The sequence below is a fragment of the Phaenicophaeus curvirostris genome, chromosome 5 (assembly GCF_032191515.1).
Source record: "Phaenicophaeus curvirostris isolate KB17595 chromosome 5, BPBGC_Pcur_1.0, whole genome shotgun sequence".
Lineage (NCBI taxonomy): Eukaryota > Metazoa > Chordata > Aves > Cuculiformes > Cuculidae > Phaenicophaeus > Phaenicophaeus curvirostris.
Genome location: NC_091396.1, coordinates 40,252,966 through 40,276,258, shown reverse-complemented (window position 1 = coordinate 40,276,258; position 23,293 = coordinate 40,252,966). Strand labels below are relative to the sequence as shown.

The window sequence follows — 23,293 nt, the reverse complement described above, 5'->3', positions numbered from 1 at the left end:
TTTAACAAGGACCTGCATAAATGTAGTTAAATTTGCAATGATAGAATAGAGGCATAGTTTTCCTGGAGCAAATTGCTTCGTCCAGATCGCTGTTAAGCGGAGTGCCCGAAGGAAAGGGGGTTTGTTTCAATACCTATGATTTCAGAATCATGTTTCTGAGCTGGGTAATTGCATAAAAATTATAACATAAGTGGAAGTCGTCCTGGTCTGAAATCTTCAGCAATAATTAAAGGAAATGGACGATTGTGTAATAATCTGTTATTTTTTATTGCTCATAGTCAAACAGATTCTTCATTGCTTTTTGCCGTTTGGGATAAGCATGTGATGCAAGTGTGTATGTATTTTTATTTAAAAAGGAAGGTAGGTTGATTTTTTTTAGTGGAATTGAATATACGATGAAACATATGACTAACTCAACTGCGAAATTTACTATCTGGTATTTTTCACATCCCAGTGCACTTAAGGTCTGATATTAAGAGTTACAGTTCTGCTTCATGTAAAAGTGTTAAAATCTTGAACCTTCTTCTCCATGGCCTGGTATTCTTTTTCTGTGTACTCTGGATTGTGATCTTGTGTTGACTTTCTCTTGTAGCCTGTTTTTGCTACCTGCTGTCTAAGATCACTGGTAGTCCTGTCTTCTCCACACTTGCCTACAAATTTCCCCATTGCTGGCCAATATAACATAACAGTGAAAAATACCTGACATTTTAATGGCAATATATTAATTTTGGATTAAAAGCAGTCATCTGCTGCCAAGGAGTAAGTTGGTCCAAACTGATGAGACCAGTCACTGGTAAACTGAAGGCTGGGCATGTATGCATTAAAAGACTGGGGTCTGGTTTAATAACCTCTTTATAGTCCTCCTCATTAGAGGTTTGATCAATTCAACATACCAATGCTTCTGCTAAAGAAAGAGTCAGTCTTTGGGGGAGTTAATGTTCTCTTTCTCTTCTCCCCTCTCCCCTTCTTTCTCTTGGTATCTGGGTGCTGCAACGCAAGCAAAACAAGATTTGCTTGTATATTTTCTTTGAAATTACATGCAAGAAAGCAGTGAAAGGGCACATGAAATTCTCAGCTCTTTTTCAGTTGAATGGGAGGTCGCGAATGATTAGCAGAGGGGTCAGTATTATGTCAGGACTAGGAGCTACCTGCCATTGATTCATGTGGCTCTGAGAAGTGAAGAATTTAAGGCTTCTGTATACAGTGAAAAGGTACAAGCTGCCTAAATGTTGAGGATCCTGCTACACATGAAAAGGGTGTTGGTTTACTGAAGTACTTACTCTGACACTTACTTAGCTTTGCTTTCTCTTTCTTACTGGAGAATTTGAAGCAGACTTTGCTTCTATGTACTAGTAATGGGTTAGAGAAGTCAATAAGTGAACAAAGGCTGCCCTGTCTTTCGAGTAATAATAAATACTTTTATCTAGTTGTTGAATATTCAAACTTAAATAGTATTTCCCATGTCTATAAACTCCAAGCTCACCTGAGCTGGGATTTTAGTTCTTGGCACTGAAATAACCAGAATTCATTTCTTAACAAATTGTTAGTATTCTATCATTGTAGTTTATTTCAATTAGATTAGTTTTATGTGTGCTAGAAATTCAAGCTAAGTAACAGCTGAAGATTGCTCAATCCTTCGTCAGATAAGTAATCAGATCACCCGTTTGAAGTTGCTAGAAGTTTGATCCTGCACTTTTGACCTTCTCCAGATCTCCCTACTTTGGTATGTTTGCCTACTAGCATAAACAATACACTGTAACTCTTGGACTTTGGTCCAAGTTTCATTCAATAGTTGAATGTGGCTGGTGCTTTAGGGTGGATTTTTCATCCAGCTCACAAAAGGAGGATTGTACTTGGTTTCTATTGCCAGAAGTAAGCCCGAGGGAGCTGGGCAGGAGTTGGTTTATGTTTGGGAGACACTCTAAACAGGTGTGTGCAAGGGCTTAACGTAGGCCTGAGCATTGATTGCCTTGCCATGCAGTCAGCTCAGATGCATGGGTAACGATCATCCCATTAAACTTTTAAAACAGTGCTGCAGGAGTAACATTGATCTGAACTGTTAATGACTAGAACTAAATGTGTCAGGCTGAAAGACTCTCTCTTAAATGTACTGGTTCACTTGTTTGTTAGATGATAGTGAATCTTGCTTTCTGAGGGAAAAACGTGGATTTGAAGTCGGTTAAAATACCACTGTGAAGCAGTGAAGGACAACTTGAAGCTAGTTAACGTGCTTCAGCTCCTTTTTTCAGCAATACGATGGTTATGGTATTGGTTGTGTAGTCACCTCAATAGCAGCTGCTATGATAACACTGGTAGTTATTGCTGGTCATTTTTTTTTTAATCTTGCTTAATACTATTACTGTTACTCATTCCTCATTTTTGCTATTGCTCATTACTGGCAATGAGTAACAGTGATGATTTTGTGGAAGAATGGCATCCTTTTTACTTCTTCGCTAAACCAGGTTTTGGTACAAAATTGAATCCACGGGGTTATTATCTTTATGCATTATATTAGATTTAATGCAGAATTATTTTAATACTTGTGAAATTAGAAAAATAGCAATAATTATTAGTATAAGTTATACAGTACTTTTTTTTGCTTCACTATGTCATGGATGTAAAGGACCCAGATCCTCATCTAGGTTGTATACCAGAATCCTCATCTGAGTATCATGCTTACAGATCTCCAGGTGACTTGATTTCTGTTTGAACAGTACTTGTTCCTGGCAAAGACAGACAAACTGCTGGAACAAGGAGAGATCAAATGTGAGAAATCTTAAAAGAAAAAACATTTGTACACTACTGCTTATGTATTTTCATTTGTTGTATATCATTTTTTGTCTTAGACTTCCCTGTGAAGGAAACACAACAGTCTGTGAACTGCTTCCTTCAGCTTTTGAAGCCTGAGGAATCTATCTCAGAACAAACTTGATACATATAATAGATGTATTTTGAATTTCAGCTTCATCTTTTGGCTCTGTTATAACTTTGTCCTAAATAATCTGTTGGTTCTCATATTTTAAAGCCAGTTGGTGAAGGCAGCTATACAGCTCAGCCTTACCCTAGTGCAGTCCTGCCCCTCCCCCTCCTTTTTTTTTGGTAAAGAAGGATACCTTTTTTTCTCTTTGCATTTTGTCAAGAACTTTTGAAACTCCGTTGTTACTGTCTTTTAGTGCTTGATTCACTCTATATTCCATTTACTTTACAGGGCAGCATTCTATCTAGTGCCCATTCTAAGAATTTTTCTGAGCTTTTTTCTGGTCAGTCTTGAACAGTTCTGCTTGCCAAATTGACAGTTGGCAAATGAAAATTTTTCATCAGTAATGAGCAGGAAGCACTTCTGCCTTGTCCAATAAATCTTCGTGACAGTTTTGTAGCATAGTGTAAATGTAAAATAAACCTACCTCATAGGAAGAAAAGAGGAATTTTTGATTGGTCTGCTCTTGTAGCACTGATGGGAAAGTAAATCTCATAATTACGTCAGTTATGTAAAGACAAAACCGAAAGGATGGTGCATAGTGCTAGCTAAGAAATTCAGGGGGGTTTACCAGCCATGTATGCCTTTTCATGTTTATTGACGGTGTAATATGTTTCATGCAATGAAATTTCACAGTTGTTTATCCAGATTGCATTTCCAGATTGAGAAGGATCAATATCATAACACTGGGGAAAGGGACTTTGAAATAGTTCAACATTTTTAAACATGGATTTTGTGTAAATATAGATGTATCTCTACATGCTTAGCTTGTACTTGCATCGATTTTCTCATGTGACGATGTTCAAGAAACTATAATACCTGCAATGACTGGTGTAACATCCAGTCTTTCATCATGCTTGCCCAGCTCACCACATGGCGATGGCATGTCTCTAATTAGAGCGGAGTTGCACGCTTGTCTGGACTGTATGTGTTTAGGTTTGGTGTTTCCTTCTGCACTTAGAAATTGCCTACTTATATCTTGTATATATAACAAGGAGTATATCTTGTATGTATAATCAAACCGAGCTCATCCCTGCATTCTGTGCTTGTGTTCTGTCTTGCATAATCTTGTAAGCACCGTGTCTTTTGCAGCATTCTCCAGTCTGACTGCAAAATCAATGTGCTGCAGTAAAAACTGTATTCCCTACATTCTCATGTTTATTCTCACAAGGCTGTACAACTGTGCCCTTTTTTTAATTATAATTTTGAGGCTTCATAGGTGTCCCTGGTGTGGAGGCTTACAACCCATTAAAGTAAAACTTAGTAGGTGTTTGGGGTAAGTTTTTTTTTGATAGGATGGAGGCTATACAGTTTTGTGGGACCAAAGTTTGCTTGTTGGCCAGCACTGGAAAGATCAGGTCTGTGGGGTTTTTTTCTGGGTGGGTGGTTCTCAGTTTCTACAGAACTAAATCTTGCATGATGAACAATCAGTCTCTGTCATTCAGAACTGATAGTGTCTTTCCTCTGAGAAATGCTGGCGTTTCTACCTGTGTTAGCAGGTGTTTGTTATAAAGATCGGCAACTACACCATAACATCCTTCTTATTTTAATTTAGACTACGCAAATCCTGAAAGATAATAGTTCCAGTTTGTTTTGGTAAATATGTGCTTATATAGTAGGAGTGTCACGTACAGAAACATGTCACAGTGATAACTTCAGTGGAACAACATAAACTTTTATCTTTGATGTTAGCAGAAGAATGTATGTTGGCAGTATGAGTTGTGGGCAGGATAGTTGACAAAATATAGGCTTGCCCAGGGAGTCTTTTTGTCCAGCTTTTCACTCAAAGAAGGTTTAACTCTAAGTTCAGGCCACATTGGTTAGGGTTTTGTCCAGTCTAGTCTTAGAACTGTGCAGCCTCTCAGCATTGCAGTGGCTGATAATCTTTACAGTGAAAATACTTTTTTTTTCTATCCAATTGGAACCTTCCTCATTTCATTTTATGATACTTATGGTATTATTCCCTCCTATACGCTTCAGTAAAGAATCTACCTTCATCTTTTTGCTAATCTTCCCTTGTAAAGGGTGCTATTAGGTGCCCCTGAGTCTTCTCTTTGCCAGGCTTAACGCTGGTTCCCCAGGCTGAAAGGAGTTTAGATTGCTTTGAAATCTGAATGTACTTTTAATTTGTTCTCAACTTTATTCTTTTAAAGACCAATAGAAAAATGATTGCTTTTAAAATGGCATGCAACCTATATTTCATGTCCTGCCAGACAAAGTTCAAGTTGAATGAGATTTAAAAGGAAATGTTTCATCCGTTGATTCCAATACTAAAATTATATCTAGGAGAACAGAGCGATAATCCTCATGTCTTTTTGCATACTTAGTATTGTACATGAATATCTCAGAACAGCTGAGTCACCTTTGCCAGCTCTTCTGATTCTTGATTTGGACATGAACACTTTTGCATTGTTAATGACTTAATGATATGGACATGATCATTCATGACAGCATTCCAGATTAATATAATATATCTTCTCCACTTATGCTTTTTTATATATATTAATGTAGGCCTGATGAAGGCATTGAAATAATTTTCCTAGAAAATAATTATGCTGTTATGGTATCTGAGCTTACTTTTATTTGTTTGTTTATTTTAGAATTAATCTGAGTTAACAAAACAGAAGTAAGAAAGGTGGTTTTGGTAGTTGAATGAAATTATATGGTAAAGATGATAGGCCTGCCCACTTCAAATGCAACATATAAAGAGCTAATAATATTTATGGAGGTCCAATTCAGTGCCTTTTGGTTGTCAGTATGCAAGACTTCGGAATTCTTGAGGTTTTTTTTAGAACAGACACTTCATGTGCTTTTAAAAAGCTGATTTTTGTGTTAACTGTTTTTCTAGAAAATCAAGCTCTTGACATCTGTTATCCAAGAACCTGGAGCAGCAGAGACAGATTTTACAATGAGAAGTTATCTGCTAGGTAAATGCCAATGTGTGACAATGATCTGTAGTCTTTCCAGTTGGGGAAAATAGCTATGAGCTATAATCCTCAGCTCTGTTTGTGAGTGGAATCAGTTGCTGTGGTAGTAGATGATTTAGTTATACAAGACTTTGGGACAGACCTTGGGTGAGGTAATAAGAAGAGCTTGTGATTTGTACCTGTAATTTCCTTGCTGAGCAGTGGTGAAACTCAAATATTCAGTGAAATACGTAATCCTACTTTTTTTTGTTTGCTTCAAAAAATGTGAGGGTAGAGTTCAGTTCTGTGAATATTCTATGAGTGAGATAAATTATGAATTTCTATGTACCTTGGCAGATTAAACGTAGGTATATGTAGGTATGTATATTTATGTCTGGTTGTAGTTTTACAGTGTGGTGTCTTGTCAAGCTGCCTGGTAGTTCAGATGAATCTGAAGTTGACGGTTCATTATAGTAAATTAGATGTAATTTCTTAGTAATTTCCTCTGTGAGTAAATTTTACGTAAAAAGCGTGTAGGAAGTAGTGAAGGTAACCTGCTGTGCATTTGATGAATTATTTACCATTCCTTTGTATTGCCCATTTGCTGTTTGATGGATCATTTTACACTATAATATTGTTATTGCATAGGAAAAAAAAGGTGTGTTCAGCAGTCTCAATGACCTCTGGAAAGGATAGTTTGTTTGGGAGTTTAAAATACAGTTGATATTTTACCAGAATCCCCTTGAATACTTCTGCTTGCAAAAATAAAAGCCTACAGAATATTGTGTTTTTAGTTTCAGGCTATTTGACATTTAAATAGTGGGGGGAAAAATTTTATCATTAGAAGTATTTTTCATCTTGGTTTGCTTCTTGTTACGTTTATTGACAATGTGGAAATTCCCAAAATAGTCCAACAGATGTAAGTAAAACATAACTTCTTTTGAACTTTGAGTTTTTGAAACATCCTTTTTTTCAGGTGTGGGGTTTTATTTTTGAAAAAAGAGAGCATTGGAGGTTCTTTCAGCCATGAAGTTCTGTTTTTTTTCTTTATGCCTTGCTTGACAATGGATATACACAACCTGTTTGAATAAGATGTCAGCCTTTCTATTTGTGAATATAATTGACATGAGTGTGCTAGGTGTAGGTTATTGCTATTGCCATGCTTAATTCTAGATTGTAAACGTCATTATGTTTGGGGCTAGCTGATCATTACTTTCAGATATATACAAGATCAAGAAATAAGGAAAACTACTAGTAGATCTCATTTCATGAAAAACAAGATGAAGAAAACCCAGTAGCTCAGTGAGAACCCATCTGGCTTTTCTGAAGTATATTTAACTTGAATTCATATATTATGTCAATACCATTATCTCATTTCCAAAACCATTAAGTGTTCCTAAAGCCATCCAAATAAGACTACTGTGTTTGTTTTCTTAAATTTTTAGTTTTATTTTGAAAATTTTGTTTTAATAAGCCAAGCAGAAATATAACAGGATTGCTGACTCCCTAGTAATTATTTTTTTTTTTCTGTTTAGATGTTTAAACTTCTGATTCAGTCACTGTGTATTGGTGGGAAGAAAACCTGATTGATCAACACTGTTCTGATAGTTTTGGGGATTTTTTGTAATTTTTTTTGATCAACGGTGTTTGAGGAGAAACTTGAGGAAAATTTCAAGGAATGGAGTTAGCTCACAGTTTACTACTAAACGAAGAAGCATATAACCAGCTTGGTGAATTTCAAAAAGCAGAGTTCATTTTTGAATGGTTACAGTTTTTGGAAAAACTTTTACCGGTGACTAACAGAGTAAGTATGATGACACTTGAGAGGAAAAGCACATCATAGAGCTATTTCTCTCTATTTTTGTTACTTTGTTTAAAAACAAATAGCAATATTCAATTTCACTTGCTTCATGCCTTTTACATACCTGAAATGAAAGTATGTTCAGTGTTAGTAACTTTCTCAGTGTTACAAGTTTTTTGTCACAGCCCTTGAAGTATCGGAGCCCGTTGTCCTTTAAAAAGAATTTGAGAAATGGGCGTTAACTTATTTCTTTTTTTAAAAAATTGAGAGTACTACTGCAAGATTTTGCAACCCCATGATGAAGAACAGCAGTCATGCTTCCAGCTGGCATGGCACAATTCTTTGGTTGCTCTCTAGCGAGCAGGAATGTAACATCTTTCTCTTTTTTATTTTCCTAGTCATGTTTCCAGCCAACTGTCCAATTATTTGGTTCACTATTTAGTGTATATTAAGTAGCATATGTGAATATTTAACAGTAAGCTAGTCTGGATAATATTATTTGAGAGTTATGTTATTTGTGTTAAAATATGTAAATGAAATGCAGTGTCAATTATGTTATGCAGCATGGTTTTTTTTTAAATAAGAATAATAAATCATGTATTTAAGATGACTTTAAGTAGAAAGGTGAAATAAAATGTTCATTTTTAATTAAGAATGTGTGGCAGAATAGCAGTAATGAAAAGTAAAGAGAATTAACATGAATTATCTTTAACTAACTTTTAAGTTTAACTGAAATTTAACTGGCTACTGATTTTATTTCCAGGCTGATATAAGGGAAAACCAAAAGAAACTAGTTGAACAATTGACTTCTTTATTACACAATTCACCAGGACCTCCTACCAGACGGCTTGTTGCCAAGAATTTAGCCGTACTTTATAGCACTGGAGACACTTTTTCTGTTTACCAAACAATTGACAAATGCAATGAACTCATTCGGAGTAAAGACGATTCGCCAAGTTATCTGCCTACGAAACTGTAAGTATTTTTATTTTTAACCCCAATCTTTGAATTCGATAATAACAAGAGAGACAGATTTACGTGGTGAGGAGTTAATGTAGGACAAGGTACTCTCCCTCAGTTCTGCCCATTGTCCAGTAGAAGCTTTGTACCATATGATATACAGGATTTGGGAGCCTTCTTGACTGGTATTGTTGGTCTATCCAGCTGTAAAAAGTAATTTTTTCTTTGGTATTAGTCTCTAGAATTTTAAGACTTGGCATGTTATAAAGAAAAACTGAATTAATCTGAAACCTGAAAGCAAATTCCAATTGCTTTCTTCCCTCTAGATATTACAGTAACTTTATTTTGATTATTTAACATATGCTGCCTTCAGGGCAGAATTATGAGTGATTAAGTACTTGCATAGCATTTTATGTATTCTTTTCTGTGTCTTTACTTTTGAGTAGGAGATTTCTCTGCATGTTGGGGGGGTGGGGATTAAGTCGGTACTTTACCACATAAGTTCCCCCTTGAAAGTATAGTAAGCTTGAAATATATATTCGTTTCTTAATGTCAAGTTTCTTTTTTATTATTTGCATATGTTTAAAACCAACCACCTTAAAATGTTTAAAATAACATTATTTTTGAAGCATTTATCAGAGAGACAATTTGGTAGCTGATAAGAGTCAGTATAGGTTGCATGTGTTAAAACAAAATTTGACCTACCTAGCTAGTATTTAAAGGATCCACTGGAAAGAAGTGCCTTGCGTGGTTTGAACGCTAAGCTAAATTGATTTACTTAGAAGCATAGGAATGCTAAACTTGTTTCTATTATTTGGAGCTATAATGATCATAGTATGATTTAAGGTAATGGGGTAAACTGAGGCTGGCTTATATTTTATGCTTTTGTTCAGTGAGGGGACAAAACCAGCTAGCAATAGATACTGCCATATTAAAGAAAACATGCTTTACAGCAAGCCAAACAAATGCTGCTTGTTACAAAAAAAAGGCGAAGAAAGATTTTTATAAGTAACTTATTTCATGTTAGTAAAAGAAAAAAAATATTTACCTGACATGATGCGTCTGAGTTCACTACCACTGGCTAGATAATAACACAGAAGAAGGTAGTATTAGATATTGTATGTGTGCAGCAGGAATCAAAAGGGTAGAAGACAATTGGTGATCTTGAGACAGAGAACTGCAAATCAGGACAGAGAGAACACCAGGGATAGCAGAGCTTTGAGGGGGCAGGTGTTGGTAAAACAAGGAGAAGGTAATATACAGCTGAGTGGAGCAGGTGTAAAACACAGGTATTGGGTACATTTCTTAACTCAGCTCAGAAACTGGATATAGCTCATAAGAAACTTCTGAAGCAATTTTAGTGAAGCACCTAAAGCCTCGCCAACAGAACAGAGGAATATGAACTGTCATTGCAGGATGTGAAGCCAAATCTTAAGGTGCACAAATATTATGAATAACCTTAATTCCTGAAACAATGCCCATCTTTCACCGTAGTGAAGAAAATTAAAGGTAGAGATAGTAAAATGTTGTTGTACATTAATGATATGTTGTACAAAGCAGATCAGAATCTGTCTTCCTCCTTTAATTCACATGCTAGTCTTGTTTCTGACAACTCAAGTGAAGTTTCTCGAAAATAGACTTTTACAAGGAGTCAGTTGCATTTTCCAATATTGTAATATTTTTTTGTTTCCCTCATGTTCCAACTGCCTCTTCTGCAAGCTTTTGAGTTAAGATTAAGTTTTCTATAAAGGGTCTTAGTCCTGCAAAGTAGATTACTGCCTGCTCAACACTGAGGTGTGTTACTGTTACAGGTGAGTTGTAGTATGGGACAGAGTTCACCAAGTCTACCTTGCTTTGGCTGCAAGTTGCCACACTGGAGGACGTGGGTTGATGTCAAACGTAGCAAGGAGGGATTGTAGGGTCTGTTGGCAGTAAGACAGAAGTCGCGAATATCCAGACTCAAAAGGCAGAGAAGTAGCTGGAGAAAGAGAGGTTGTAGTGTGAGAATCCTGCTGGGTATGTAAACAGTGGTGAGGAGAGGACATAAGAGGTGAAGTAGAGGGAAAATGTAGCAGTACAATATGAGTTTCTTTTAAAAGAAGTTTGAAAAAGGTTTGATTTCTTATAGTACTAACACCGAAACAACAGCTACGGAGCTAATTGGAGCATCAGAACTCGTTAAGTAAAATCTTTCATCTTGAGCTGCAGGTATCCAGAATACTTGGTGTTCAATGAAGGAAGACGGCTTTTTTAAATTTTTTTTAATGATCTTGACTGAAGTGTTGTCTTTGTTTGCTATCTGTCCTTAGTTAGCATGCATGCCCGTGTCGTCTGTTAGCAACACTTCTCCATCATTGTTCACAATACATTTATTCACCTGGAAACATCTTTAAATAAAGTTTCCAGTGAATTGTTCTCTTGTATCATAAATTGTCATTTTTCTTCTTTCATATAGGTGGCAGATGAAGATGTTTTAGGCAAGCATTTTAAAAAGAACCTTCAATGCTCATCCCTGACTAAAATTGAGTGTGATACTAATGCTACAGCAGATCAAATAAACTGATCATGTAGTATGAATTCAGCTGATTAATTTAATTTACAAGGGTTTTTGGGCTTCTTTTAAACCATAAGCATTTTGAAAGCATTTGGCTGGTCAGCAAACTTTCATAGCTGATCTCAGTGCTGTTTTACCACGTATTTAAGTATCTTAGTGTTCTGCATGTTTGTTGGTACCTCTCCAAGTACAATTGTTAAGGCAAAATTTGAGAATAAACAGCTTAAATGTTTCTTGTATAAAGGGTTGTATATCAAAATGGAGGTATGCTGCCAGAGAGGAAGAAACACAGGCAGAGAGGCTTTTCCCTGCCAAACTTATGTAAATTTGCAGGCTTCCTTGGAGACTTCTGGCTTTTGCTTGTGGTTTGACAGATAAAGTGACTTAATAGTTAATATGGTTTGAACTTACTGAAGAAGTATTTGTGGAAAAAAATAGACAACTAGAGTCATGATACAATCCTAGAAGGCAGTCAGAAGAGATTCCGAAGTCCTGTGCTTTGAAATTTTGTAGAAACTTAAATTTTGATGTGCAGAATTAGCTGGTTTCTCATCCTTAGTTGACTAGATGTTACTCATGAGAAATATTGCCACTTTGTTGCTAGAAAATGATGTTCTCAGCTGATTGACTCTTTCATACAACACTTAAGCACAAAGAACAAAATTAAAATACAAACTGTTGGTGTGTACTGAGTTGGATAAAAGCAGTAATGAAATATGTTGCTTTAACACATACAGTATTTTGGTATGATAAGCGATAAGAATATCAGTTTTGTTTCTCTTTCTGCACTTTATCATTTAGGGAATTACTGCTAATATTAAATATTAAGAATTTGTTCAGTATGAGACTTTAAAATTCTTTGCATGAAACTCAAATTCAGTTGGGGAATAAATAAAACGTTTTCCTGAAGGGGATGCTGAGCAGTGTCACTGCAAATTTTAAGTAGGTCTGGCCAAAGAGCTGAAAGCAGATTAAAGATGTAATTTCAAGCAGATTAAAGATGTAATTTCATTTTTCCTTGTATTCATAAAAGTAATTGATTTAGCTGTAGAACTGTTTTTTTTTTCACCGAAGTGTTTTCTGTAGTTATGCAAAAGAAAATACTCCTTAATTAAGCAATGCTCTATTTCTTTATTTTTATCTAAATATTTAGCAATTTTTACTTTTGCTAATGGAGCCAATGAGCACAGGGTCCAGGTATTTCACCTGGAAACTAAATTCAAAATCTGTGTGCCTTGAGAAGGACATGGCCTTATATTTTATTTCCTTCAAGGTGTTTCCTTATTATATATTGCTATACATAGATGCCAGAATTTTAATTACTAGACCATTTGCAGACTGCTGTTTACCATCAAGTTGTAAATAAACTTTTCCTTGGCTACTTCTAGCAGCATCTGCCATAGCACAGTGCCATAGACTACATGATGCAGGGCATGCTTACTTAGAAATCAATGTTAAGGTTTAAAGGTGGGTATGAAAATTGTATTCTTATTGTAAAATCTATTGGAAGATTGTACGACCTGAATTCTTCTGTTATCCAAGTTATTTTCCCGACCTTTGTATCCACATTTCTCCTAGAGTATATGTGCCACACACAGACCATTTTTTTTTTCTTTTGACAATCCACTTATATTTTTGGGACATCTTCGTCGCTTATTTTGTTGTTTGCCCATTGATTACGTTAGTCGTCTTAATCCCTTTCATCTATTACTGCATCCATTTTCACGCGTCTTTGGATTTGCTTTTGTTTTAGTGCTGCGGTGGTATGCTTGGGCTATTTATACAAAAAATTGGGAAGAATTTTGGGAAACAGTTTTACTGACACCGTTGGGAATGTGCTTAAAGCAATGAAGAATGCAGAGGTATTGGAACAGCATGTTTAAAAAATGATTGGAAAAGTTATAGGATGTTTACTGTTCATTAGCTGGACCAACGACTAGGAGAAATTGCATGATAACAAAATATGAAAAAATTATGGGAAGTCATAGGGTAAAAATCAGTGTCTAAACTCCAAAGAATTGCTAGAGAGTTAATGAATTATAACTATGAAAGGATGGGTCATAGCTATTCTCAAGCTGATTTCATGAATGAACTTGGTAAACTAGAAAATGTAATTACCTTATTAATGAGAGCATTTTTGCTCTGGCTTGTACTTCACATTTTGAATTTTATACTGCTAGTGAGTACTTTCCATTCAAACATATAATTACTATTTTCACTTGCTTAAAGTGTTATAGAGCAAGTTATCTTCTTTAACTCACTTCTGCATAATAAGATCTCTGTAAGTCTAAAAGACCCAAGCCATTTTTTTTACCTATTTCAGTAGTCGGCATTTTTTATTTCCAAGGAGCTTAGAATTACAAAACTTTAACATTTCTCTTTTTCATTTTTTCAGTCTCAGGGTCGTTATGAAATCATGCTTAGTTTGCAAAATATATTAAATGGTTTAGGAGCTGCTGCTATCCCGTGTCATAGAGATATCTACAAAGCTGCCCGATCATGTTTGACAGATCGATCCATGGCAGTCCGCTGTGCTGCTGCAAAGGTAAAGTGCTCTAATAGCTGTTTTTGTTAAGTAGGCTCCCTAAATAAAAGTCTCTTTTAATGGATGATGAACACACCAGTTAATACATTTTTTGCTTATCTTTATTTCTTTGATATCGCCTTGACAGCAAAAATTCAAGTAATTTTAGTATGAAGCAGAATGTTTATTTTGTTAGGGAGAGCTCTGTGTATTGTGTAGCAAGCTAGATTTCGCACTGAGTGCTTTTCCACGTCTAAACATTTTTATTTCCCGTTTTTGTCTAGTGTCTTCTTGAACTTCAGAACGAAGCGGTATTTATGTGGAGTACAGAACTAGATAGTGTTGTGACCTTGTGTTTTAAGTCCTTTGAAGGCTCCAATTATGATGTACGATTAGCAGTTTCAAAACTTCTAGGCACAGTATTGGCTAGAGCCTTAGTGTCTAAACAGACAGCAGGTAAAGTATGTACTTTATTTGTTGATTCCTCATCTGTAAAAATCTGTCAGATTATTGGAAATTCTCAAGTTCTGTTGAAGTCCAAAGTAAAATTGCAATGCAAACTCCGTCACATCTCTGGTTTGATCTTTTTGGTTTGATATCATTTTTCTTATGAAGCGCTGTGGTTTTTGTTATGTTAGCCTATATATGTATGTATTTGTGAAATCATAAACAGGGAAAAATATTTGCTAAAATTAACCAGATCTGTTATAAGTTTGTTGTTGTATGGAGAGAAATTAGTAGCCTAAAGAATTTAAAGGCAGGATTAATTTCAACATTATAAAAACCACAAAGATTTGACGCAGTGTGTGTTAAATGAAAGAGTTGAGGATATCTTTCCAAGCTAGTTTTCACAATCATCAGTACCACATCTGGAATGTCAGGCAATACAAATGTGATCAGAAGTAGAAGTGTGCACGCAGTTTTGTTCACTGAACATGTAACATGACTTCGTAACTGCTGACAAAACGCTACTTCTTCCAACTTCAGTCCTAATGATGCTTCAGTCCTGGCATCTAGTTAACATGTCAAATCTTTCTCTGTCATTCAGACTGGGTATTTTCTGTCCAATCTTAGGAATCTAAATCTAAGTATTTATCTGTAATCTAAATAAAATACAACAGGATGCTGAGTAAGTGTGATTCAGACTGTTTGTTCTACTTTTAATGGCTTCAGAGAAAATCTTCAGTGCAATAAGCAGTGAATGACAAAATTACATGCCTTTAAGCCCAGCTTACTGCTTTTAGAATTCTCAAGTCTGTGTATTTGTGTTGGAGACTCTCAAGTCTTGATTTTTGAAGTATTTTTCTAAGAATCTCATTGGAGACAATTATTGCATTACAGAAAACAATCAGTAGTTCTCTTTTCCCATTGAAAGTTAAAAAAAAACCACTATGACTTCTTTATAAATTCAGTAGGTTTTTTTTTTTAATCTTTCTAAGTAGTGTAGTTATATAATCTCACTGCGGTACTTTAGAAATGCAAGAGGGTCATCAGCTGTTTGGCTGGTTATTTTTAGTGGGGAAGCACTGGGTTAAAAACGAGTCAGAGCTAAGTGAGACAGAAGCTGGGCAGGGACTAAAAGGGGCTGGGAGAGAAGCCGATAATCACAGAATCACTAGGTTGGAAAAGACCTCCAGGATCATTGAGTCCAACCATTCCTATCAACCACTAAGCCATGTCTCTGAGCACCTCATCCATCCGTCTTCTAAACACCTCCAGGGAAGATGACTGAACCACCTCCCTGGGCAGCCTGTTCCAGTTCCCAATGACCCTTCCCATGAAAATTTTTTTTCTGATGTCCAGCCTGAACCTTCCCTGGCACAGCTTGAGGTCATTCCCCCTTGTCTTCCCCCTGTTACTTGGGAGAAGAGGCCAGCCCCCTCCTCTCTACAACCTCCTTTCAGGTAGTTGTAGAGAGCAATAGGATCTCCCCTCAGCCTCCTTAAGGCTGAACAACCTCAGTTTCCTCAGCCACTCCTTGTAAGACTTGTTCTCCAGTCTCTTCACCAGCTTTGTTGCTCTTCTCTGGACTCGCTCTAGAGCTTCAACATTCTTCTTGTAGCGAGGGGCCCAGAACTGAACACAGTATTCGAGGAGCAGTCTCACCAGTGCCGAGTACAGAGGGAGAGTAACCTCCCTGGACCTGCTGGTCACACTGTTTCTGATCCAAGCCAAGATGCCATTGGCCTTCTTGGCCACCTGGGCACACTGCTGGCTCATATGCAGTTGGCTGTCAACCAACACCCCCAGGTCCCTCTCCTTCAGGCAGCTTTCTAGCCAGACTTCTCCTAGCCTGTAGCACTGCACAGAGTTGTTGTGCCCCAAGTGCAGGACCTGGCATTTGGTGTTGTTGAACCTCATGCCATTGGTCTCTGCCCATCGGTCCAGCCTGTTCAGATCCCTTTGGAGAGGCTCCCTGCCCTCCAGCAGATCGACACTTCCATGCAGCTTAGTGTCATCTGCAAAGTTACTAAGGGTGCACTCAATCCCCTCATCCAGGTAATTGATAAAGACATTGAACAGGGCTGGACCCATCACTGAGCCCTGGGGGATGCCACTTGTGACCGGCCTCCAGCTGGAGAGAGAGCAATGCATGAAGAACTGCATAGTCCTGAAGTTTATGCTATGTGTCTGATAACCTGCTGATATTGGGTTGGGTGAGAGGTTTTTTTTCAGACATGATTTTATTAAATCCTCTTCTTTTCCCAATAAAATAGTTGAAAGAGAATTAAAAATATAGTGAAATTCTAGGTCACTTAGTTTGCACACTATGCAGCTATTGTGCTCTATGTGCATACACATGCCCCAGCATGTATTTTAAATAAACTTTCTTGAAGAAATAAAACAGCAGAATAGGAACTAGGGATAAATAATTTTCCTAGAAGATTGTAAACATATTCTATTATTCTCATTATTTTTGCCAGCTAATTTAGTGCTGAGATGATATGCTTTTGTTTCTGAAAGACCTCATGGTTGTGCCCTTCTCTGGCTAAGCATATGGTAATCTGCCCTGTCTGGCGTTTGGAATAGGACTTTCGTGAAACTTCAGGGGCAGGAGTAGGCCATACAGACCTTTTTGCAAAGAGAGCTTAGATTAGATGGTAAATACTGAGAGGGGGTAAATATATGTGTGCATATTAGGTGATGTCCTAAACTATTTAAAGATAGCTGAAGCAGATAAACTTGAGAAATATTGTAGTTCACTGGAGCATTGAATCATAGTATCATAGAATTCCCAGGTTGGAAGAGACCCACCGGATCATCGAGTCCAAACATTCCTATCAAACACTAAACCATGTCCCTTAGCACCTCGTCCACCCATCCCTTAAACACCTCCTGGGAAGGTGACTCAACCACCCGGGCAGCCTGTTCCAATGCCCAATGACCCTTTCTGTGAAAAATTTTTTCCTAATGTCCAGCCTAAACCTCCCCTGACAGAAAATTGAGTCCTAAAATGTCTTAGTTTCTGTTGTGAAATTATGCTCAAACAGTAAATGGATTTGGTTGTGCTACTGAACTTAAGATTGTTTTTTTTTCTGAAAGGATTAGTATTTAAACTTTTATTTTAAAGTGGAACAAGCTTTACAGAGCTATTCCTCTAAAGTTTTACATCTATTGTTAGCATCCACCAGGCAGAATTTCCACAGAATCTCTTTGGAAGAAGTGATGGAACTATTGGGAACTGGATTTATGCGTGGAAGTTGTGGATTTCTACGAGCCAGTGGTGATATGCTGAAAGGGACGAGTTCAGTCAGCAAAGACGTTAGAGTTGGAGTCACCCAGGTTTGGATTATATTATTCATTTTTTTCTGAGATTGCTAAACATTCCTATAATAACTGTTTTGCTCTCTGTATGTCTCTTATTTCATCCTTTTTGTATCTGTAATGAAATGTATAAAATAAGAATTGACATCTTGAGTTATGCTAGAAGGAGAAGAAAAAATATTTAGGATGTTGCTCATTATTTACCTAATATTTTGAAACTTTCAAAATTAAGTATATATTACTTCTGAAAGCTTCATGTGATCTCAGTTTCAAGAAAGTGATATAAATAAGTACTTTCCTCAAATTTTTAATATAAAACTTGTTACTTCATTTCTAAAACTGAAAGGGGGAAGTTAAAAGACTTCTTGTAGCTTGGAATAGTTTCCTTCTTTACAGGGACATATCCAGTCCCATTCTGAAAGAATAGGTTTTTGAGTAAGTGCATGAAAAATAAGGAAAACAGGACTTACCAGGGAAAAAAACCAAACACCTGTTTTGCTGTGTTCCAGGATGCTCACTTAGAGAATAGGATCTTATTCACTGAGCAGGACTGAAGTCAGACCATATAGTGCATGCTGGTAAAAACAGTATAAATTTTTCAGAAAATATCAACTTATTCCTGTAAATATTATTTTAAATGGCATTTGCCAGATAAGATCTAGATATTAAAATGTTAAACCTGTGAACGAAGACTAAAGGTAATGATCAAAATCTACATATCAAAGAGCTGTGATTATTTTCATCTGTTACAGTCCTCACAGCAAGTAAGGGAATTTTTCAGTGCATTTCAAATTCTGCAGTGCAAAAAAATGTGTAAATTAGCTTGAGTTACTGATAGAAGCTGCCAGTCTTTGTACTGAAACAGCTAGAAGATGCTCAGACCATGCTGGGTGGAAGCATTAACTTCTGGGGGAGAGACTGAAAAGCTGGGGAGCATCAATACCTTTACAACTATTTGCCTAGCGAATGTGTGCCAGGCTCCTAGAGTGTTTTATATGTATAATGGTTTTACTGATTTTCCAGGGATACTTCAGTTCAATGGTTTAACTGTTTGTACTGGATTTTGGAGGCTGACTCATTTTCATGCATTTCTGTGTTAACACAGATAGTTCACTCTACCTGCACCAGAACAGTTGAAATAGTGCAGTGTTTCTATAAGAAAATCTTGAGAAATTGTGCATATATCAGTGCCTGCTAGTAGAAAATGCTTGCAGTTATAAAATGTAATAATTACTATGTGAATTGCAGCTTACTAGAGATTAAAAAAATAAGAAAACCACTGAAGGTAACTTCTTAGATACGGAAGGAGAAATTATATTTGTTCAAGACACAGACTGGTTCAAGATGTAGCCATGGCAGTATGGCTCTTCACAAGTCTCTTAATCCTATTAAATTCCTCAGTTTTCAAATCTTTAAAACAGGGGTACTGTGCTGGTAGATTATGAAGTCTAAGTAGTATTTTTTAAGAACTATTGGATGCTAACAGGATCAAATCATACAGTTTCTCCCTCTACAGTAATTAATTTCTTTTATGTGAATGACTTAGTTGTCAATGCTAGTCACGGGCCAAAATATGCATGAGGCAAATATAGTTCATTAATAGGGGTGATGTTTGTGAACTTTCTTATAAGGAACTTTGTGTGTTAATTTGCATATTCTCAGTTTTTGTTTTCCCTTTTCTCGATGGGAGCACATCTGTTCATTAAAAAAGCCTAGCACAGACAGTTGTAAGGGAGAGTATTATGTAGCAAAATAAATGGTCTTGTGGTGATGAGATTTGTAAAGTGACTCTGCAGTCTTTCTCTTTGTTGTGACAAACACATTCTTTTTTATGGTACCACCATTGCAAGACAAACAATTAAAATTCATTGAGATGAAGAGCAGTGCTTGAGGGCTGATAATATTCCCTAATTCAAAGCCTGTAATAACAAAATTCTTTCAGGGTTATGGGTTATAGTTTTGTAACATAGTAGTTCTTCAAATGCATTCATACATTAAATTTGAGTTCCATGTGCAGAATGTTAAATAGCTGGAAGCTGTTGTTCAGTGAGACCAAACACAATGTTTTACATAACAAGTGCCTGTGCAGGGTAAACTGCCATTTCTCACACTCTGAAATGAAATAACATGAGCACGTAGCTTGAATTAACTTACTGTCAAAGCAGGCTGCAGTATTGCTTGTAAAGTTTTAATAGTAATTTAAATTATTTAAGTAGATCCAAAAAACCTGAAGCTACCTGAAGTGAGAACGTATGTGATTTATGGGTGCATAAACGTATGAATAATCTCAGTTTAGTGATGATCTAGTTGTGGCAGTATATGGGATAGCTGGCAGTGGTTTTCCAGACAATTTTGCTCTAAAATATGGCTTCTTTTCAAATCTCTTCCAGGCATATGTGGTATTTGTCTCTACATTAGGAGCACAATGGCTTGAAAGGAACTTCTCTGCCTTCCTTTCCCATAGTCTAGATCTTGTGTCTCAGTCTCACCCTAAGGCTATGCAGAGTCAAGTGGATGCTATCGGCTGTCGCTGCTGTGTTTCATTTATCCTTCGAGCTACAGTAGGAGGCCTTCTTGGGGAAAAGGCTCAAATTGCAGCTGCCAAGGAGATTTGTCAGGCCATCTGGAAACTGAAGAAAGTTGTGGGTATGGGTCTAACAAGATTATCCATTTGAGCCTCTGTTTTTCCTTTTTTAAGTGATTGTCCAACTTCCTAATCCAGAGACTGCAGAAGTAGAATATATTGTGCTTATTTATTACCATACTAATCACTGGGGGGAGGGCTTTTGATGGACTGCTTTGTTTTTAGCTTGGGCTGGTAATCTGTTTGTGTCTGTCTGTGTTTATGCATGTGTGTACCCACACAGATGTAGACATTTTTTTTTTAAAACTTCTTCCCTGGTGAATATATTTTTAACCAGTTACAAATATAATAAAATAATAAATTATACAATAATAAAATGTAGACAGTATTGTAAAATAACTTAAAATGACAGTTAATGTATGTGTAGCCAGATTCTACCTTCCTGTTCAGAGCAGCTGACACTACTGCTTGTTCAGAAAAGAAGCATTTTTTCCTAATTGACAAAACAAGCCTTTGTCTTGGAGAAAGTAGCTATCTTGTATGATAAAGTCTTGTACACTGCTTCCAAAAAAAAACAGCTGATCTTCCACTATCATCCTTGTAGGGGTAAAGAAAGAGAAGGATGGGCATAACTAGTTATCCCCTGGTATACAGTACTTGTTGTATCTTAGTTAAATATCTAAATGTTAAATGGCTAAACTGGCACAATCATTTGTGTCTCAAAAGCTAAACTTTCAAAAAGCTCCAGAATTTTCCCTCCCTATTTATTCCTCGTCCCCACTGTCTTGGTCTCTTGCTTTCACAATATTTCACTCTTTCCTTCGATTTCTTTTTTGTTATTGATTCATAAAATCTGGCAAGTTATATCAGAATATGACCTCTTCAAGTCACTTTTGGTGAGGCTGAGAATAGCAATCTTTTTACTAGCCACTGTTTCCTATTGCTTAAAGGTGAGCAACTTGGTAGCTTCCATTCTATCTACACCCTGGTCTCACAGACATTGCTACACTGTCCGTTCATGTAATAGAAGTGTACTTGTCTCAGTGAAGGCAAACCATGAAAACAGTTTGGTCAATAATAAAAATGATAATGATAAAAGCTCATTTGGTAATATAAACAACTTATCATAGCAAAATCCTGTTCCAGTCTCTTTGTTTTATTTTGGTAATGATTTCATGGGAATCTTCCTACATTGTATTATTAGATGCTGCAATGAATGACAGTAACTTGGAAACAAGAATTAGTACAACAGATGTAACAGCAAGTCAGCATGTGCTTGTGTGTGCCCTTCAGGAACTCGGAAGCCTCATCCATGGCTTAGGAACTACAGCAGCACCTTTACTACAAGACTCCAGTACAGGTACAAGCCCTGAATTTTTTTTGTGAACCGGAGTACAAAATGTATTCCTTTGTTCACTCTGATCTCTGATTTCTTATGGGTAGCTGTCAACTCTTTCAAGCTGAGAACCTTTGTCTGCCATTGACAATAGCAATCTTCCTTCTGGTGTGCAGTCTCTTCACCTGGACATCCTTATTCTTCTGTCCTTTTCTGTTTTCTTCCACTAAACTGGAAAAAAAACCCCAAAAAATGAAGAGAGGAGGTTGGCTACCTTATGCGCTATAGGAAATGTTCAGACATTGCTCAAAGATTTCTCTGTCTTCTCTGGCCTGTACTAATATGTTAATTTAAAAAAAATGTGTTAAAATAACCAGAATCAAGTTTAGCTCCATTGAGGGTTGTATTTAAAGTCCAACACTTCATAATGTTTATAGTAAATCAGTTTGATTGAGCTGGGTATCTTTATCTACCTTTATTGCTTTCATTTAGCTGCACTGAGATATTTCTTTTTTTTGTCTGGATGGATTCAAGTGGACATCTGTTCCCACTGCATGGATTTCTGCTTCCTTGAGAATACTTACAGATATTTTCTGTGCATGTTGGTGAATAACTGCATAATACCTTAGTTTTTTTTAACATTGTTACTTTTCATTTAGGATAACATTTTTTGAAAAGTGTTGAAGTATTTAAATATGATAGGAAATGTTTTGCTATTAAAATCAATAGTACTTTTTAAAGAGACATGCAGAAACTGGGTAGTGGTTCATTCACCAGTCCTCTGTATGTATTTTTGCTTCTTTCATAATCTACTTGCCTATTACCAAAGTGTGTTTATGCATTTTATTTTTCAGGAGTCCTGGAAGCAGTAATTTCTGTCATTCTGCATCCCAGCGTTTCAGTTAGACTAACAGCAGCCTGGTGTTTACGCTGTATTGCAGTAGCATTGCCCTCTTATGTGTCCCTGCTGTTGGATCGTTGCATTGAACGTCTTAGTGTGTTGAAATCCTCCCCAGAAGCAGTAACCGGCTACAGTTTTGCTGTTGCTGCTTTGCTAGGTGCAGTAAAACACAGTTCTTTAGGAATTCCACATGGAAAAGGGAAGGTATGGTCTGAATATTTATGGATGATTCTTTGATGTTTTTGCAGGGTTATTTGCATATGTTCTTTATGATGTGATCAAATAACCCATATACTGATGAGATACTTTCTTCCCTCAGAAAGAGGATTTTGAATTGTACTGTAACTGAAATAAATTTAAGTGTTTTTCTCATCTGTCAGGATTGTGAATTTCTCAGGAAATGTCATTAAAAACATTATTAACCACTCATACTGCTACCTTTTTCAAATGGAGAAGTTTGTTAGGGGAGAAGTTTGTTATTTTGGGACAGAGGTCAATTCTGTGGAGCTGTAAGGATTTAAATTGAACAGTCTAAAAAGAGATTTACTTGCTGAAAACATTTCTTGAGCAGAATTAAATTTTTCAGAATTTCAAACTAAACTTTTTACAGCAAGATCAAACCTTCAGCGAATCTGGCCCAGTTTGATGTGGGCTTAAATTAGAAAACTGACATTTCAGCAGTGTTAGTGGTGAGAAGAGGTTAGTCTGGAGTTCATAAAGCTGAAGTGTATTAGATGTTGAAGAAGGAAAAGATCTTTTATAAAAAATAATTAGAAGTATATGCACTGATCTATTGCATGCAGTGATGTTAGAAATAAATTTCCTGGAAAGAAACTCATTCAGCCACAGATTAAGACAAATTAATAGTTCCCAGGCCTTCAGTGACTCTCCAGTGTACAGTTTAGTTAGTGCTTCCACTAGGAACAGCAATTACTTATTAACCTGGAAATTTTTGGTCAAGTCCAACAAAATCTTTAATCAGGTC

At 36.5% G+C, this 23,293-nt stretch overlaps 1 protein-coding gene across 1 annotated transcript in view; it reads left to right on the top strand.

Moving 5' to 3' along the window:
- The first annotated feature begins 5,848 nt into the window (after window positions 1-5,848).
- The window catches only part of HEATR5A (HEAT repeat containing 5A), a 54,089-nt gene continuing 36,644 nt past the window's right edge, over window positions 5,849-23,293 (top strand). The window contains exons 1-10 of the mRNA XM_069858387.1: window positions 5,849-5,904; window positions 7,419-7,687; window positions 8,448-8,659; window positions 12,952-13,060; window positions 13,594-13,743; window positions 14,007-14,178; window positions 17,345-17,505; window positions 19,878-20,133; window positions 21,276-21,431; window positions 22,262-22,512. Coding sequence (XP_069714488.1) covers window positions 7,562-7,687; window positions 8,448-8,659; window positions 12,952-13,060; window positions 13,594-13,743; window positions 14,007-14,178; window positions 17,345-17,505; window positions 19,878-20,133; window positions 21,276-21,431; window positions 22,262-22,512 — 1,593 coding nt within the window. The 5' untranslated portion in view covers window positions 5,849-5,904; window positions 7,419-7,561. The remainder of the gene's footprint in view (window positions 5,905-7,418; window positions 7,688-8,447; window positions 8,660-12,951; window positions 13,061-13,593; window positions 13,744-14,006; window positions 14,179-17,344; window positions 17,506-19,877; window positions 20,134-21,275; window positions 21,432-22,261; window positions 22,513-23,293) is intronic.